This window comes from Salmo salar, chromosome ssa05 (assembly GCF_905237065.1).
Source record: "Salmo salar chromosome ssa05, Ssal_v3.1, whole genome shotgun sequence".
NCBI lineage: Eukaryota > Metazoa > Chordata > Actinopteri > Salmoniformes > Salmonidae > Salmo > Salmo salar.
The window spans coordinates 32,762,089-32,778,549 of NC_059446.1; the positions used below are offsets into that span (position 1 = coordinate 32,762,089).

The following is a 16,461-nucleotide window of genomic DNA, read 5'->3' on the forward strand; positions in this document are numbered from 1 at the left end:
AGTTTAGAAACTGGCACCATCCCTACGATGAAGCATGGTGGTGGCAGCATCATGCTGTGGGGAAGTTTTTCAGGGACTGGGAGACAAGTCAGGATCGAGGGAAAGAGATCCTTGATGAAAACCTGCTCTAGAGCACTCAGGATGACATTTTTTTTAAAAGTTTTATATACATTTTAGAAGGCTGTACTGTAACAAAATGTGGAAAAAGTCAAGGGGTCTGAATACTTTCCGAATGCACTGTATGCTTGGAAATATGGAGTGGTAATCAGTAATGTGTTGTATTGGATTTGCCACAAACATAACACTTTGTATTCAGGAAAAAAGTCAATTGCTTGACAACATTTTTTGCAGTATTACTTTGCTTAGTTGCAAACAGGGAATTGTGGAATATTTTTTTAAATTCTGTACAGGCTTCCTTTTCGCTGTCAATTAGGTAGTATTGTGGAGTAACTACAATGTTGTTAATGTATGCTCAGTTTTCTATCATAGCCATTAAACTAACTGTTTTATAGTAACCATTGGCCTCATGGTGAAATCCCTGAGCTGTATCCTTCCTGTCCGGCTACGGAGTTAGGAAGGACGTCTATCTTTACAGTGACAGTGTGTATTGATAATCCATCCAAAGTGTAATTAACTTCGCCATGCTCAAAGGGATATTCAATGACTGATTTTCTTTTTTATAATTTAACCAATCGATGCTCTTTTCAAATAACATATTCACCTTGACATTATGGGGAATTGTGCGTAAGCCAGTGAAAAAAACTCAACTTAATGCATTTTAAATTCAGGATGGAACACAAAATGTGGAAAAATGGGTGAATACTCTCTGAAGGCACTGTAAGTGATTGATTGTTGGTATTCAGCAGACATAAAAGTATGCCTTATATACTTTGAATAACTAAACAAAAAATGTCTCTTTTTCAGGACCCTGTCTTTCAAAGATATTTAGTCAAAATCCAAATAATTTCACAGATCTTCATTGTAAAGGGTTTAAACACTGTTTCCCATGCTTGTTCAATGAACCATAAACAATTAATGAACATTCACCTGTGGAACGGTCATTAAGACACTAACAGCTTACAGACGGTAGGCAATTAAGGTCATAGTTATGAAAACTTAGGACACTAAAGAGGCCTTTCTACGGACTCTGAAAAACACCAAAAAAGACACCCAGGGTCCCTGCTCATCTGCGTTAACGTGCCTTAGGCATGCTTCAAGAAGGCATGAGGACTGCAGATGTGGCCAGGGCAATAAATTGCAATATCCGTACTGTGAGACGCCTAAGACAGCGCTACAGGGAGACAGGACGGACAGCTGATCGTTCTCACAGTGGCAGACCACGTGTAACACCTGCCCAGGATCGGTACATCCGAACAGCACACCTGCGGGACAGGTACAGGATGGCAACAACAACTGCCTGAGTTACACCAGGAATGCACAAACCCTCCATCAGTGCTCAGACAGTCCACAATAGGCTGAGAGAGGCTGGACTTAGGGCTTGTAGGTCTGTTGTAAGGCAGGTCCTCACCAGACATCGCCTATGGGCACAAACCCACCGTCGCTGGACCAGACAGGACTGGCAAAAGGTGCTTTTCACTGACGAGTCGCGGTTTTGTCTAACCAAGGGGAGATGGTCGAATTCGCGTTTATCGTCGAAAGAATGAGCGTTACACCGAGGCCTGTACTCTGGAGCGGGATCGATTTGGAGGTGGAGGGTCCGTCATGGTCTGGGGCGGTGTTTCGCAGCATCATCGCACTGAGCTTGTCGTCATTGCAGGTAATCTCAACGCTGTGCGTTACAGGGAACACATCCTCCTCCCTCATGTGGTACCCGTCTTACAGGCTCATCCTGACATGACCCTCCAGCATGACAATGCCACCAGCCATACTGTTCGTTCTGTGCATGATTTCCTGCAAGACAGGAATGTCAGTGTTCTGCAATGGCCATCGAAGAGCCCGGGTGTCAATCCCATTGAACACGTCTGGGACCTGTTGGATCGGAGGGTGAGGGCTAGGGCCATTCCCGATCAGAAATGTCCGGGAACTTGCAGGTGCCTTGGTGGAAGAGTGAGGTAACAGCTCACAGCAAGAACTGGCAAATCTGGTGCAGTCCATGAGGATATGCACTGCAGTACTTAATGCAGCTGGTTACTTTGATTTTGACCCCCCTTTGTTCAGGGACACATTATTCAATTTCTGTTAGTCACATGTTTGTGGAACTTGTTCAGTTTATGTCTCAGTTGTTGAATTTTATGTTCATACAAATATTGTGGCAACAGTTTTGGAAAGGCCCTTTCTTGTTTCAACGTGACAATGATCCCGTGCACAAAGCGAGTTCCATACAGAAATGCTGACAAGATCGGTGTGGAAGAACTTGATATGCATGAGTCCTGACCTCAACCCCATCGAATACCTTTGGGATGAACTGGAACGCCGACTGCAAGCCAGGCCTAATCGCCCAACAGTGCCTGACCTCACTAATGCTTTTGTGGCTGAATGGATACAAGTCCCCGCAGCAATGTTCCAACATGTAGTGGAAAGCCTTCCCAGAAGAGTAGAGGGAGTTATAGCAGCAAAGGGGGGACCAACTATAATAATGCCCTTGATTTTGGAATGAGAGCAGTTGTCCACAATTTTGGCCATGTAGTGCATCTCCGCTGCACCTGCAACAACACGTCTGAATGTCATTTGCGCCAGTGTTTGACGATAAATTAGATTACAGTCCTTCATGTCGATTTAATTGTGTGTGGCTGGTAATAAGATTGAGGAATTAGACTATTAATCCACTTACCTCCGCGCGCACACACACACACTGAACCTCCCAAACACTGTAGTGTACACACACACAAACTTAGCCTTTGACTCATGAGGCGAATAGTGATGGCACTGCAGTGGATAGTTGCCGTCTTACAGGCTCCTGACCAATTCTGCCATTTTGTGTTTTTACGCTGATCTTCATTTTTGGGCTGCATAATGTTTCTGCCACATCCTATGATTGAAAACAGCTTCTGGACATCCGAACAGAGATCACAAACCTCGATTTTGATGGAGATTACTAAAACGAGTCAGCAACATAAGTTATGCTTACCCCGGACCAGGCCTGATCCCCGGGACTTGAAGGAGAAGGGGGTTAAGAGAGGCAAGCAAGGTGGTGTCATTATTAGACTAAGTCGGCGAGTACCTAGACCGCCATTGCCCTCTTTTGTTGGCGAACGTAACCGAAATGTAATATCCTGTTTCTCGTAGTCGTGGCTGAACATGGACATTATATACCTCACTGGCTTTTCCATGCATCGTTAAGATCGGACGGCAGCCTCGGGTAAGATGAGGGGTGTGTCACTTTTACCAACAGCTGGTGCAAAATCTCTAAATGTTAAAGAAGTCCCAAGTTCTTGCTCACCTCAGAATACCGCATAAGCTGCAGATCAGACTATGTAACAAAAGCGTTCTATACGTTTCTGTATAGGGCCATAAGCAAACAAGAAAATGCACATCCAGAGGCGGGGTTTCTCATGGCCAGTGAATTTAATGTAGGGAAACAAATCAGTTTGACCTCATTTTTACCAGCATGTCACCTGTGCAACTAGAAGCAAAAAAATATATTAAAGAAAATAAGTGACTCTACATCACCTTTACTCCACACACAGAAAGTCATACAAATCTGACCATAACTCTATCCTCATGATTCCTGTTTACAAGCAAAATAACTCAAAACAGGAAGTACCAGTGACATGCTCAATTACAGAAGTGGTCCAATGAAGCAGATGCTAAGATACAGGACTGTTTTGCTAGCACAGACCGGAATATGTTTACATGATTCATCTGATAATACTGAGGAGTTTACCACATCAGTCACCGACTTCATTAACCTCACTAAGGCAGGGAGCAGCATTCAGAATTTTGGATGAAAAGCGTGCCCAAAGTAAGCTGCCTGCTACTCAGGCCCAGAAGCTAGGATATGCATATAATTAGTAGATTTGGATAGAAAACACTCAAGTTTCCAAAACTGTTAAAATAATATCGGAGTATAACAGAACTGATATGGTAGGTGAAAACCTGAGGAAAATCCATCCAGGAAGTGCTATTATTTTTAAATGGCTGTTTTTCCATTGAACGCCTATGCACCATACAAAGACTTATGACCCAGTTCACGATCCCTATGGCTTCCACTACGTGGCCAGTCTTTAGGCATTGTTTCAGGCTTACCTCTGAAAAATGAGGGAGAAACACCACTTTCAATGAGAAGACACTGGACATTTCCAGACATGAGTCCTGCGCGTGACCGGGAGCGTGCCTTTCTTGTTTTTCCTTTTTTATTGACAAAGCTATTGTCCGGTTGAAATATGATCGATAATTTATGACAAAAACAACCTAAGGATTTGATTATAAACAGCGTTTGACATGTTTCTACGAACTTTTATGGTAGTTTTTTTATTTTTCGTCTGCCTGCTGTGACCGCGCTTTGTTCCAATGGATTACTGAACAAAATGCACCAACAAAACGGAGGTTTTTGGATATAAAGAGGGACTTTATCTAACAAAACGAACATTTGTGTAACATGGAGTGCAACCATATGAAGATCAAAGGTAAGTTGATAAGCTAATTAATATAATGGTTTCTGTCAGCCAAGAGTAAACTAAATATGACCGCTTGTGTTAGGTCACGCTTTCCTCAGTTAGTGCTACATTTTGCAATGTAGCCTACATTTTTCCGGTTTGGATGAAAATTGTGTTATGCCGTCGCTACTTCTGTGAATGTCTGAACATTGCATACCAAAAAAAAGCTGCTCACATTTGAGGACATTACATTTTAACCTGTTTAGGATAGGGGGCAGTTTCACGGCCGGATAAAAAACATACCCGATTTAATCTGGTTATTACTCCTGCCCAGAAACTAGAATATGCATATAATTGTTTGATTTGGATAGAAAACACCCTAAAGTTACTAAAACTGTTTGAATGGTGTCTGAGTATAACAGAACTCAAATGGCAGGACAAAACCTGAGAAGATTGCATACAGGAAGTGCCCTCTCTGACCATTTCTTGGCCTTCTAGGGCATCTTTATCGAAAACAGAGGATCTCTGCTGTAACGTGACATTTTCTAAGGCTCCCATAGGCTCTCAGAAGGCGCCAGAACATTGAATGATGACTCTGCAGTCCCTGGCTGAAAAACAGTAGCGCATTTGGATAGTGGTCAATCTGAGAACAATGAAACGGGCGCACGCGTGCACGTGAAGAGTCCATTTTACATTTTCAGTCTTTGAACGAAAACAACGTCGCCCAGTCGGAATATTGTCTCTATTTTACGAGAAGAAAAAAAAAAACGCATAAAAATTGATTTTAAACAGCGTTTGACATGCTTCGAAGTACGGTAATGGAATATTTTGAATTTTTTTGTCACAATACGCGCCGGCGCGTCACCCTTCGGATAGTGTCTTGAACGCAAGAACAAATGCAGCTATTTGGATATAACTATGGATCATTTGGAACCAAACCAACATTTGTTGTTGAAGTAGAAGTCCTGGGAGTGCATTCTGACGAAGAACAGCAAAGGTAATCCAATTTTTCTTATAGTAAATCTGAGTTTGGTGAGTACCAACCTTGGTGGGTGTCAAAATAGCTAGCCATGATGGCCGGGCTATCTACTCAGAATATTGCAAAATGTGCTTTCACCGAAAAGCTATTTTAAAATCGGACATAGCGATTGCATAAAGGAGTTCTGTATCTATAATTCTTAAAATAATGTATGTTTTTTGTGAACGTTTATCGTGAGTAATTTAGTAAATTCACCGGAAGTGTTCGGTGGGTATGCTAGTTCTGAACGTCACATGCTAATGTAAAAAGCTGCTTTTTGATATAAATATGAACTTGATTGAACAAAACATGCACGTATTGTATAACAATGTCCTAGGAGTGTCATCTGATGAAGATCATCAAAGGTTAGTGCTGCATTTAGCTGTGGTTTTGGTTTTTGTGACATTATATGCTAGCTTGAAAAATAGGTGTGTGATTATTTCTGGCTTGGTACTCTCCTGACATAATCTAATGTTTCGCTTTCGTTGTAAAGCCTTTTTGAAATCGGACAATGTGGTTAGATAAAGGAGAGTCTTGTCTTTAAAATGGTGTAAAATAGTCATATGTTTGAAAAATTGAAGTTTTGGGATTTTGAGGAATTTGTAATTCGCGCCACGCCCTATCATTGGATATTGGAGCGGTGTTCCGCTAGCGGAACATCTAGATGTAAGAGGTTAAAAACTGTTTGTGCAAAATGCTTGTGAAAAAAAAAACAGTGTGGCCAGCTCAAACACTGACTGTTGCGTCAATCATAACTGGACATTCTAAATAAGTGTTCTAATCATCACCGATTTGAGCGTACAATGCCAGGACCACTGCAAAATGATCAGACCTGTGTGTTCATACGTGTCAAAGGGTTAAAACAAGTAAACATTCCACAAGGCTGCAGTGCCAGACGTATTACCAGGACACGTACTCAGAGCATGCAATGACCAACTGGTGGGTGTCTTCACTCTTCCGCAACATCAGCAAGACAAAGGAGCTGATTGTCGACACCCCATCCACATCGATGGCGCTGTAGTAGAGCAGGTCGAGAGCTTTAAAACCTCTGTTTCCACATCACTAAGGAATAAAAATGGTGCACACACCTTTCGAGAAGGCACGGCAACACTCTTCACCCTCAGGAGGTTGAAAAGATTTGGCATTGGCCCTCAGATCCTCAACAAGTTCTCCAGCTGCACCATTGAGTGCATGTTGACTGGCTGTGTCATCGCTTGGTATGGCAACTGCTTGACATCCGACCGCAGGGCGCTACAGAGGGTAGGGCATACGGTCCAGTACATCATTGGGGCCAATCTCCATGCAACCCAGGACCACTATACCAGGAGGTGTCAGAGGATGGCCCTAAAAATGGTCAGACTCCAGCCATAGTCAGACTGCTCTCTCTGCTACTGCACGGCACCGATGCACCAATTCTGGAACCAACAGGACCCTTTACAGCTTCTTCCCCCAAGCGATAAGACTACTACCTGCATTGACCCTCTTTGCACTAACACTTGACTCATCACATTCGCTGCTGCTACTGTTTATTATCTATCCTGTTGCCTGGTCATTTTACCCCTACCCTATCTATATGTACATATCTACCTCGTACCCCTGCACAACGACTCAGTACTGGTACCCCATGTATAAAGCCAAGTTATCATTATTCATTGTGTATTTATTCTTTGTGTTATTATTTTTTACATATTTCTCTTTGTGTTGGGCTCGTAAGTAACCATTAAACTGTTAGTCTACACCTGTTGTTTACAAAGCATGTGACAAATAAAATTTGATTGCTTTAAAGACTATAACCTCTGGACAAGTCATCTGGTCACACAAACATCGCCTGTAGAATATCAACAATCTCAGCTACTTCACAACAACTAAAACTTGGTCTGTTAGTGTACAGACACTCGGGTGCTGTCCTGTTCCACCTGCATCACAGTGAAGGTCTCAGGGAGATCCCTTGTTGACTGTTATCAGACTGAGGAACACCTGCACAGGGACCAGACACGACTGATATACCCAAATTAATTCCAACATCACCTCAGGTGAACAAGCAACAAACAGTGACTTAACTGGCTTCCTCGGCTAGACATGAAATACAAATGCCAATAACTACGACCCAATATACGGGGTTGGATCCTTCTTAGTCAAAGCACATGTCGACAGTTCATCCCACCCAACCTTTTCCCTAACAAAACAAGTTCACTCAGGAACCACCGGAACAGGTTAGCTGACAGGGGAAAAACACCTGTGGGGGGAATTCAACTTGAAGACCACCCCAACCACTACCACAGTTATATGCAGTCATACACTCATTGTATAACTGGTAATGATAAAAACAACCAAAAGCAATAGCAAACACCTCTAAATATGGTCGAGGGAGAACTTGTTCTTAGTTCAGGCGTTGGTTTATCTTATAATCCTTCACATGGGGAGAAAACACGGGACAATTCAACCACCCTTACCTGTGTCGGGTGTAGTCAATACTGTATGCTTGTTTGAAGTGGGGCTGTTGTCACCACACTTCAGATACTATAACGACAAGAACATAGAAGTTAAACACTCCAGTCTTGCATAGTGACTAGTCAAATGAATGAGTTGCCCGGGAAGCACAAACCAAAAAGTAAGGTTAATTTGATCAACCAGCCATACTAACACGAAAAACGCTTAGCTAGCTATTATTGTTAGTCAGCAAGGACATTCATATGGCAATCCTGCCAAAATAAGTGTTTCGATTTCTTTGTATCTACAAAATGTTATTTCGCTTAAATTGATAGATTTAACAGCAAACTGAATGAGGTCGATTGAGGCCAGGATTATGTCAAATTCAAACAAAAGATAAGTCGGTACATGGGTATTCAGGGAACGATGCCTATCTGGGTTTTCAGATGGGTTTTCATCCATATCTAACTAACAGTAACTAGCTACGTTTAGCTAATAAAAACAATGGAATACCGTCAACTAGCTAGTTAGTTATGAATTAACGTTACAAGGACGCAGCAAGTTTATTTCTAAATCTCGCGGGCTAATGTTAGTTCGTTTGGTTGACCAGTTAGCCACTGTTAGCTAACAAGAGGATTAGCTAACCAAGTTATCGTTAGCTGGCTAGCTTGTTTGACTAACTAACCAGTTTACTAACCATCCGTGGTGTGCCTAGATTTGCACAAACTAGCTGGCAAGGTACCGTTAGTTGCTAACACACCAAGCAGTCTTGAGTTTGACTTTAAACGAACCTTGCACGCTGGTTAAAATGTTTGGTAGCTAGCTAGATAATAGGTCCTCCGCCACCACTTGTGGTAGACACTGGCCTACTAGACAGACTTCAAGTTGGCTATCCGTGTAGAGCGGAATTTGGGCGTTTTAACCCCAATCACGGGCATTGGAAAAGTCGTGCTGATCTGTGCCCCAGTGACCACTCCTTGACGACACTGCGGTTTGCGAACTAAGTGAAACACTGCCAAACGATCCATTCAATAGGTTTGTATCTTTTATTTTACTTACATATCCGTCTCGTATTCTCGGTCTCTTCCCAACGTATTTATTTTATCCCAGTCTCCTCTTCTTCTTCTTCTTCTTCTTCTGGTTCTTCTTCTGGTTTCTCGGTCAAACTCGGTCGGCGCAAAGCAACGGGACGAATACATAGGGGCTAGAGGGCGGGCATAACAGATACATTTTACCGTAAATACGGAAAACTGTTGGCCGAACAAGATTCCGCCCAAGTAATGGTGTCACAAGTTGCAGAATGAACAGTCATGAGCACACAGCACACTAGAAAATTAACTTCTCCACAAATATCCAACTGAATGGACATGAAAAAATAAAAAAATATATATATATTCAATTGGGATGGGTTCAATACTTGATGTTGAAGTTGTGAAATGTCCCAGACTCTCCCCCAATTTATCTTCTGCTTGGATAGTTCCATCTGAGCCACTGGCTTAATCTCATTCTTTAACTTTTATTTGTGGTTGAGTTGGATAAGTGGATCCAACATACTGTATTATTTTCTAACTTGTCAACAAGTTAATAGGCTATTTATTGCGTTTCAAAAGTGATATGGAATTGTGTTTGGTTGTCAAATATCATGTTTAGAATATTTATCTTCTTCTTGGATAGTTCCATCTGTGCCACTGATTTTGTCTGGCTTTAAACTCTGATACAAACAGAAAGAAGAGTTAAATCATGTGCTGACAATACAGTATTTGTCACCCTGTAGAAGTGCATGACTGCATCAGTAGGATGTGTGTGTCGCTGAAACTGGCTGCCCATGTGGTCAAAATTGTCCTTTATATCCTTCTGACGTTTTATGATGAGCATTTACATCAAACAGTTTCCTAAGTTTACCTCATGCTCTGCTAGCTATTTGCCTTAAAAGCACTGTAGAAGCTTTAGTAAAGTCAACTGGCCAGATAAACAATAGAAAATTGTGGGATGTGTGTGTCTGTGTGTGTGTGGGGGGGTGGAACAATGTAAGGAATGTCCCAATTTCTTGAAGATTCCTGAAGAGACCCCCATGACGGTGAAGAATCTCTAGGCTAAAAACCAGTACAAGATTGCTAAAAGGAGGCAATGCTGCACTCTAGAGGTAAAACTACAAACAACTGTTTACTGTTATATACAGTGCCTACGGAAAGCATTCAGCAGAACGCTTGACTTCCACATTTTGTTACGTACAGCCTTATTCTAAAATTAAATGTAAAAAAATCCTCAGCAATCTACACACAAAACCCCATAATGACAAAGCGAAAAACAAGTTTTTGCAAATGTTTTAAAAATAAAACATTAAAACATACTTTATTTACATAAGTATTCATACCCTTTGCTATGATACTCGAAATTGAGCTCAGGTGCATCCTGTTTCCATTGATCATCCTTGAGCTGTGTCTACAACTTGATTGGGGTCCACCTGTGGTAAATTCAATTGATTGGACATGATTTGGAAAGGCACACACCTGTCTAGATAAGGTCCCACAGTTGACAGTGCATATCAGAGCAAAAACCAAGACATGTGATCAAAGGAATTGTCCATAGAGCTCTGGAACAGGACTGTGGCAAGGGTACCAAAACATTTCTGCAGCATTGAAGATCTAAGAACACAGTGGCCTCCATCTTTCTGAAATGGAAGAAGTTTGGAACCACCAAGACTCTTCCTAAAGGTGGCCGCTCGGCCAAACTGAGCAATCGGGGGAGATGGCCTTGGTCAGAGAGGTGACCAAGAACCTGATGGTCACTCTGACAGAGCTCTAAAGTTCCTCTCTGGAGATGGGAGAACCTTCCAGAAGGACAAACATCTCTGCAACAATCCACCAATCAGGGTTGTATGATAAAGTGGCCAGACGGAAGCCAATCCTCAGTAAAAGGCACATGACAGCCCGCTTGGAGTTTGCCAAACGGTACCTAACGAACTCTCAGACCATGAGAAACAAGATTCTCTGGTCTGATAAAACCAAAATTGGCCTGAATGCCAAGCGTCACGACAGGACGAAAGCTGGCACTATCCCTACGGTAAAGCATGGTGGTGGCAGCATCATGCTGTGGGGATGTTTTTCCGCGGCAGGGACTGGGAGACTCGTCAGGATCGAGGGGAAAGATGAACGGCGCAAAGTACAGAGAGATCCTTGATGAAAGCCTACTCCAGAGCGCTCAGGACCTCAGACTGGGGTGAAGGTTCACCTTCCAACAGGACAACGAGGCTAAGCACACAGCCAAGACAGGGCAGGAGCGGCTTCGGGACAAGTCTCAATGATCTTGAGTGGCCAAGCCAGAGCCCGGACTTGAACCTGATCGAACATCTCTGAAGAGACCTGAAAATAGCTGTGCAGCGATGCTCCCCATCCAACCTGACAGAGCTTAAGAGGATCTGCAGAGAAAAATGGGAGAAACTCCCAAAATACAGGTGTCCCAAGCTTGTAGCATCATACCCAAGAAGACTCAATGCTGTAATCGCTGCTAAAGTTGCTTTAACGAAATACTGAGTATAGGGTCTGAATACTTAAATAACTGATCGTTTTTAATAAATTAGCACAATTTTCTAAACCTGTTTTTGCTTTATCATTATGGGGTATTGTGTGCAGATGGGGAAAAATCGAATCAATTTTAGAATAAGGCTGTAACATAACAATGTGGAAAAAGTCAAGGGGTCTGAATACTTTCCGAATATGAGTATTGGCTTAGTGGTGCAGCCACTGAGTCAGAAAAAAAAGCATTTGCTCATTCATTCCTTCATATCAAAACACACTGTTTATTCATTTCGGCCAGAGTAGGTTACTTAGTCAAATCTACTCGTACAGTAACTTTATGTAGTATGTGCATTTAGATCAGAGACAGACAACAGAGTTTAAATCAGGGAGATGGGGAGAGTAAGAGCGACGGGACAGGTTTGGGTTCCAGTCTGGGGTGGGAAGTGTGAGAGAATGTATAATTGTTTTTGTTGATATACACTGAACAAAAATATAAACTCAACATGTAAAGTGTTGGTCCCATGTTTCAAGAACTGAAATAAAAGATCCCAGAAATGTTCCATATGCAAAAAATGCTTATTCTCAATGTTGTGCACAAATTTGTCTACATCCCTGTTAGTGAGCATTTATCCTTTGCCAAGATAATCCATCCATCTGACAGGTGTGGCATATCAAGAAGCTGATTAAACAACATGATCTGGGGACAATAAAAGGCCAATCTAAAATGTGCAGTTTTGTCACACAACACAATGTCACAGATGTCGCCAGTTGAGGGAGCAATGGAATGCTGACTACAGGAATGTCCACCAGAGCAGTTCCCAGAGAATGTAATGTTCATTTCAGAGAATGTAAGGTAAATGTCTACCATAAGCTGCCTCCAACGGCGTTTTAGAGAATTTGGCAGTACGTCCAACCGGCCTCGCAACCGCAGACCACATTGTGAAACACGCCAGCCCAGGACCTCGGGCTTCTTCACCTGCGGCATGGTCTGAGACCAGCCACCCGGACAGCTGATGAAACTGTGGGTTTGCACAACTGATTCTGAAAACGGTCAGAAACAGTCTCAGTGAAACTTGTTGTCCTCACCAGGGTCTCGACCTGACTGCAGTTCGGCGTCGTAACCGACTTCATTGGGAAAATGCTCACCTTCGATGGCCACTGGCACACTGGAGATGTGTGCTACTCATGGATGAATCCTGGTTTCAACTGTAGCGGGAAGATGGCAGACAGCATGTACGGCTCGTGTGGGTGAGCGGTTTGCTGACGTCAACATTGTGAACAGAGTGCCCCATGGTGACAGTGGGGTTATGGTATGGGCAGGCATACGCTACGGACAACAAACACAATTGCATTTTATCGATGGCAATTTGAATGCACAGAGATACTGTGAAGAGATCCTGGAGGCCCATTGTCGTGCCATTCATCCACCACCATCAATTAATGTTTCAGCATGATAATGCACGGCCCCATGTTGCAAAGATCTGAACACAATTCCTGAAGCTAAAAAAGTTATTCCATGGCCTGCATAATCACCAGACATGTCACCCATTGAGCATGTTTGGGATGCTCTGGATCAACATTGTCAACAGCGTGTTCCAGTTCCCAGCCAATATGCAGCAACTTCGCCCAGCCATTGAAGAGGAGTGGGACAACATTCCACAGGCCACAATCAACAGCCTGATAAACTCTAAGAGGAGGTGTCGCGCTGGTTGAGGCAAATGGTGGTCACACCAGATACTGACTGGTTTTCTGATCCACGCCAAACTCTACTTTTTTTTTTAAGGTATCGGTGACCAACAGATGTATATCTGTATTCCCAGTCATGTGAAATCCATAGATTAGGGCCTAATGGATTTATTTCAATTGACTGATTTCCTTATATGAACTATAAATCTTTGAAATTGCATGTTGCGTTTATATTTTTGTTCAGTGTATATGATTATTGTTTCTCAAAAATATTGTTCATTTATGTAATACTTCATATACTTTGGCCACAGTGGCAACAACCCATTTATGCCAATAAAGCATATATTGAATCGAATTGAATTGAGAGAGCGAGAACAAGAATGAGAGAATGCTGATGAAAAATAAAGAACCTAAAGCTCCACTGGTCACCGGTGAGTTTGGGTGTCAGAGTGTCAGCGTCCCTGCCTGCTCTGGGTGTGTGACCATGTGTCTGCGCAGGTTGCTGGGGTTGTTGAAAGAGGCTCCACAGTGGGAGCAGCTGTAGGGTTTCTCCCCAGAGTGGGTCCTCAGGTGGATAGTCAGGCTGCCATTCTGGGTGAAACCCTTCCCACACAGGGAGCACATGTAAGGTTTCTCCCCTGTATGAATACGCATGTGGACCCTCAGTGTCGTCTTGTTGACAAACGAGTTCCCGCACAGGTTGCATATGACAGGCTTCTCTCCTGTGTGGACCGCCCGGTGGCGGATCAAGTCAAGCCGGCGAGAGAAGCGCTTCCCACAGTCGCTACAGAACAACGGCTTGGTACCATGGGGGACGTGGTGGCGCTGGAACTGGTTTACAAGACTAGGGCGCCTCACAGTCACACCCCCTGCTACCAAGGTTGTTGTTGGGGTCGTTGGGGTGGTTTCTAGGGAAGCTACCTGTACGATTTTCAGACCCCGTCCTCCTGAATCCCCTCTCGACAGACCCCCTCTGTCACTTTGCAAGCCCCTCATTTGGGGGTTGACTTGTAGTGGTTCCCCAATAGAATGAGTATTCAGCTGCATCTGACGGCTGACTGTGTGGTCCGGCAGCAGACCAGAGTGTGAGGGCAAACTCTGAGGTAGTTCTGGGGCTCTGAAGAAAGGGTAGTTCTCAGTACTGGTCACGCTGCACAGCGCTCCTTCACCTCGGCCATGACCGTGAGGGTCGTTCATGCTGTATTGTCCCTCATCGTGACCTAGTCTCTGGGTGGCATGTTCCGGCTGTGGTGTCACCATGGTAACATTCTCACCACAAATAGCGTCATGACCTACGGGAAACAAAACGATAATATCATCTGGTAGTTATCTGGCTGTCAATTGTCTATATACCATCCCATCATCTTCTTCCTTCTCTTCTACACACCTGCATCTGGCCCACATCCTCCAAAGTCCTCCTCAGGCCCCTCATCTTTTATCAAGATGACATCTGGACTCTCCACATCTGCACACTGCACCATAAAACACACACATTTACACAGACATGTAAACATTTCTAGAGTGGTAGTAGCCTATGTCAGCAATTTGTGATGAGTTGTTAATACTGCCACTCACCTCTTTTTTGACTGTGGATGGTATCTCCTCTTCCCCTATTGTAATGGGGGCATCATCCCTGCTGTAAATGGATGTCTGGTGCTCAGGTGTCTTATCTATGAGGGAGAGCAAAGGTCAAAAACCATTCCACTTCCAACATATTATGTTCAATTGACTGGGGTGTATTCATTAGTCAGATTCAGTAGCAAAACCTATTGTCCTAGAGATAACCGTCTACTTTAGGAAGATAATGGAAGCAAACAGAGCAAACTGAACAAAACGAGGAGGGTCCAAACTAAATTTGGCCAATATAAACTGTTGTTTATGTTGCTAAATGTTTTTCGTTTGGAGTAAACGGAATCCAACGGAATACACCCAGAGATGATGAGGCGAAGCAAGAGGGATAACTGGGCCCAAAATCTGTATTTTTAAGCAGGTGGCGATTTTTTTCTCACCACGCGAAGTCTTTGTATGGAGGTGAATGAAAGTGTAGAATTTGTTTAACAAAAAATGTCATTTCTTATTTGCTATGTGTGGCTTATTTTATCGAATATACGTGTTGTAATGGTTCGGTTGTTAGGAGTGTACTAATATAAGTAGGACACGTGACACCCCGGCAACTTTGAGAAAAAACACTTTATATCAGAGTTGTGCCTGGTCGTCACTAGTTACCTCAGACACAAAGTCCTAAACCCCGCCCATTTCTACTACCTATCTTAAAATGTGATTTTAAACCAAACCCTAAAAACATGTCTAACCTTAAATTAAGACCAAATAGCAAATGTTTGTTTTCATGAATTTTTATGATATAGCCTATTTTTATTTTGTGACTTTGTGCCCGTTGTTCACATGGGTATCTGCCCTCTCGTTGGCTAAAACGGTCCCACCTGACAGAGTCTCCTCCCGACTGCCTTCCATTTTTTAAGACATTTTGTTAGAGCGGCCACAAGAGTATCTGGTCAATATAACGGATCATCTGTGATACACCTATGTCTCCCAGATAGCAGTTTGAGAGCCTCAACCAACCTGCGAGTTTCCCCCGAGGCCTGCATAAAGTTCTGCTGAAAGAAAAGCGACTGCCCCGCGGTGTACTCGCCCTTTGTAGTCGCAGGGTGAAAAGCTCGTTCTTCATCACCTTCATCCTCATTTTCAGAGCTTCGTTTTCTTTGTAGCTGCGAGAAATCTCCAACTGCAAATCAGTCGAGCTCTCGGAAAAGAGTTGACTGATCTCGTCAACGGCCGCTCTAGCAAGCACGTCCATTATCGAGGCAAGTTGTGTCTGTAAAGACAGATGAGCCTGCATGTTTGTTGACATCGATAGCTGGCGAGATTAACGACAGAGGGAGAAATTGGAAAAGATCAGACAAACTGTGACGCGTCTGTCTGTGTACACAAAACGACTTCCGGTGAATAACGCAGCTCACCGTAATTATACGAAGACGTCCGCTGACTTTTTTGGGAGTAGCAAATATAGTGTACTAAGTCAGCACAGAATCGTGGGAATGAACGATCATTGATTGGTGACATTGGTGGAAAAAGTACTCAATTGTCATATTTGAGTAACAGATAACTTAATAGAAAATGACTCAAGTGATAGTCATCCAGTAAAAATCTAAAAGTATCTGGTTTTAAATGTACTGTGGTGGAAAAGGTACTCGATTGTCATACTTGAGTAAAAGTAAAAAGTAAATGCTATACA

General features: G+C 43.1%; 2 protein-coding genes across 14 annotated transcripts in view; both read right to left on the reverse strand.

Moving 5' to 3' along the window:
* Positions 1-9,346, reverse strand: part of LOC106604654 (catenin delta-1) — a 46,821-nt gene extending 37,475 nt beyond the window's left edge. For 9 of the 13 annotated variants that reach the window (XM_045718081.1, XM_045718074.1, XM_045718082.1 and 6 more), the window contains exons 1-2: positions 9,064-9,346; positions 8,028-8,094 (exon numbers count right to left, since the gene is read on the reverse strand). The gene's annotated coding sequence lies outside the window, so the exon portion shown is untranslated. The remainder of the gene's footprint in view (positions 1-8,027; positions 8,095-9,063) is intronic. The other 4 variants (XM_045718084.1, XM_045718075.1, XM_045718083.1 and 1 more) reach the window with 3 other exon arrangements.
* A 3,454-nt stretch (positions 9,347-12,800) lies between these two features.
* LOC106604656 (zinc finger protein 252) lies at positions 12,801-16,144 on the reverse strand. The gene is made up of 4 exons (XM_014199525.2): positions 15,789-16,144; positions 14,784-14,878; positions 14,596-14,680; positions 12,801-14,500 (listed from the first exon to the last, which is right to left on the reverse strand). Exons 1-4 carry the CDS (start codon positions 16,075-16,077, stop codon positions 13,653-13,655), a joined length of 1,317 nt encoding a protein of 438 aa, XP_014055000.1. The 5' UTR covers positions 16,078-16,144; the 3' UTR covers positions 12,801-13,652.
* Positions 16,145-16,461: the final 317 nt, after the last annotated feature.

What these genes read in the sequence shown, in the direction of transcription:
- LOC106604656 (XM_014199525.2), bottom strand. Translation starts at nt 16,077, where the DNA reads ATGTCAACAAACATGCAGGCTCATCTGTCTTTACAGACACAACTTGCC. An exon ending in CATCCACAGTCAAAAAAGAG is followed by an intron (nt 14,681 to 14,783) that starts GTGAGTGGCAGT and finishes TTTATGGTGCAG; the next exon opens with TGTGCAGATGTGGAGAGTCC. An exon ending in AGGATGTGGGCCAGATGCAG is followed by an intron (nt 14,501 to 14,595) that starts GTGTGTAGAAGA and finishes TGTTTCCCGTAG; the next exon opens with GTCATGACGCTATTTGTGGT.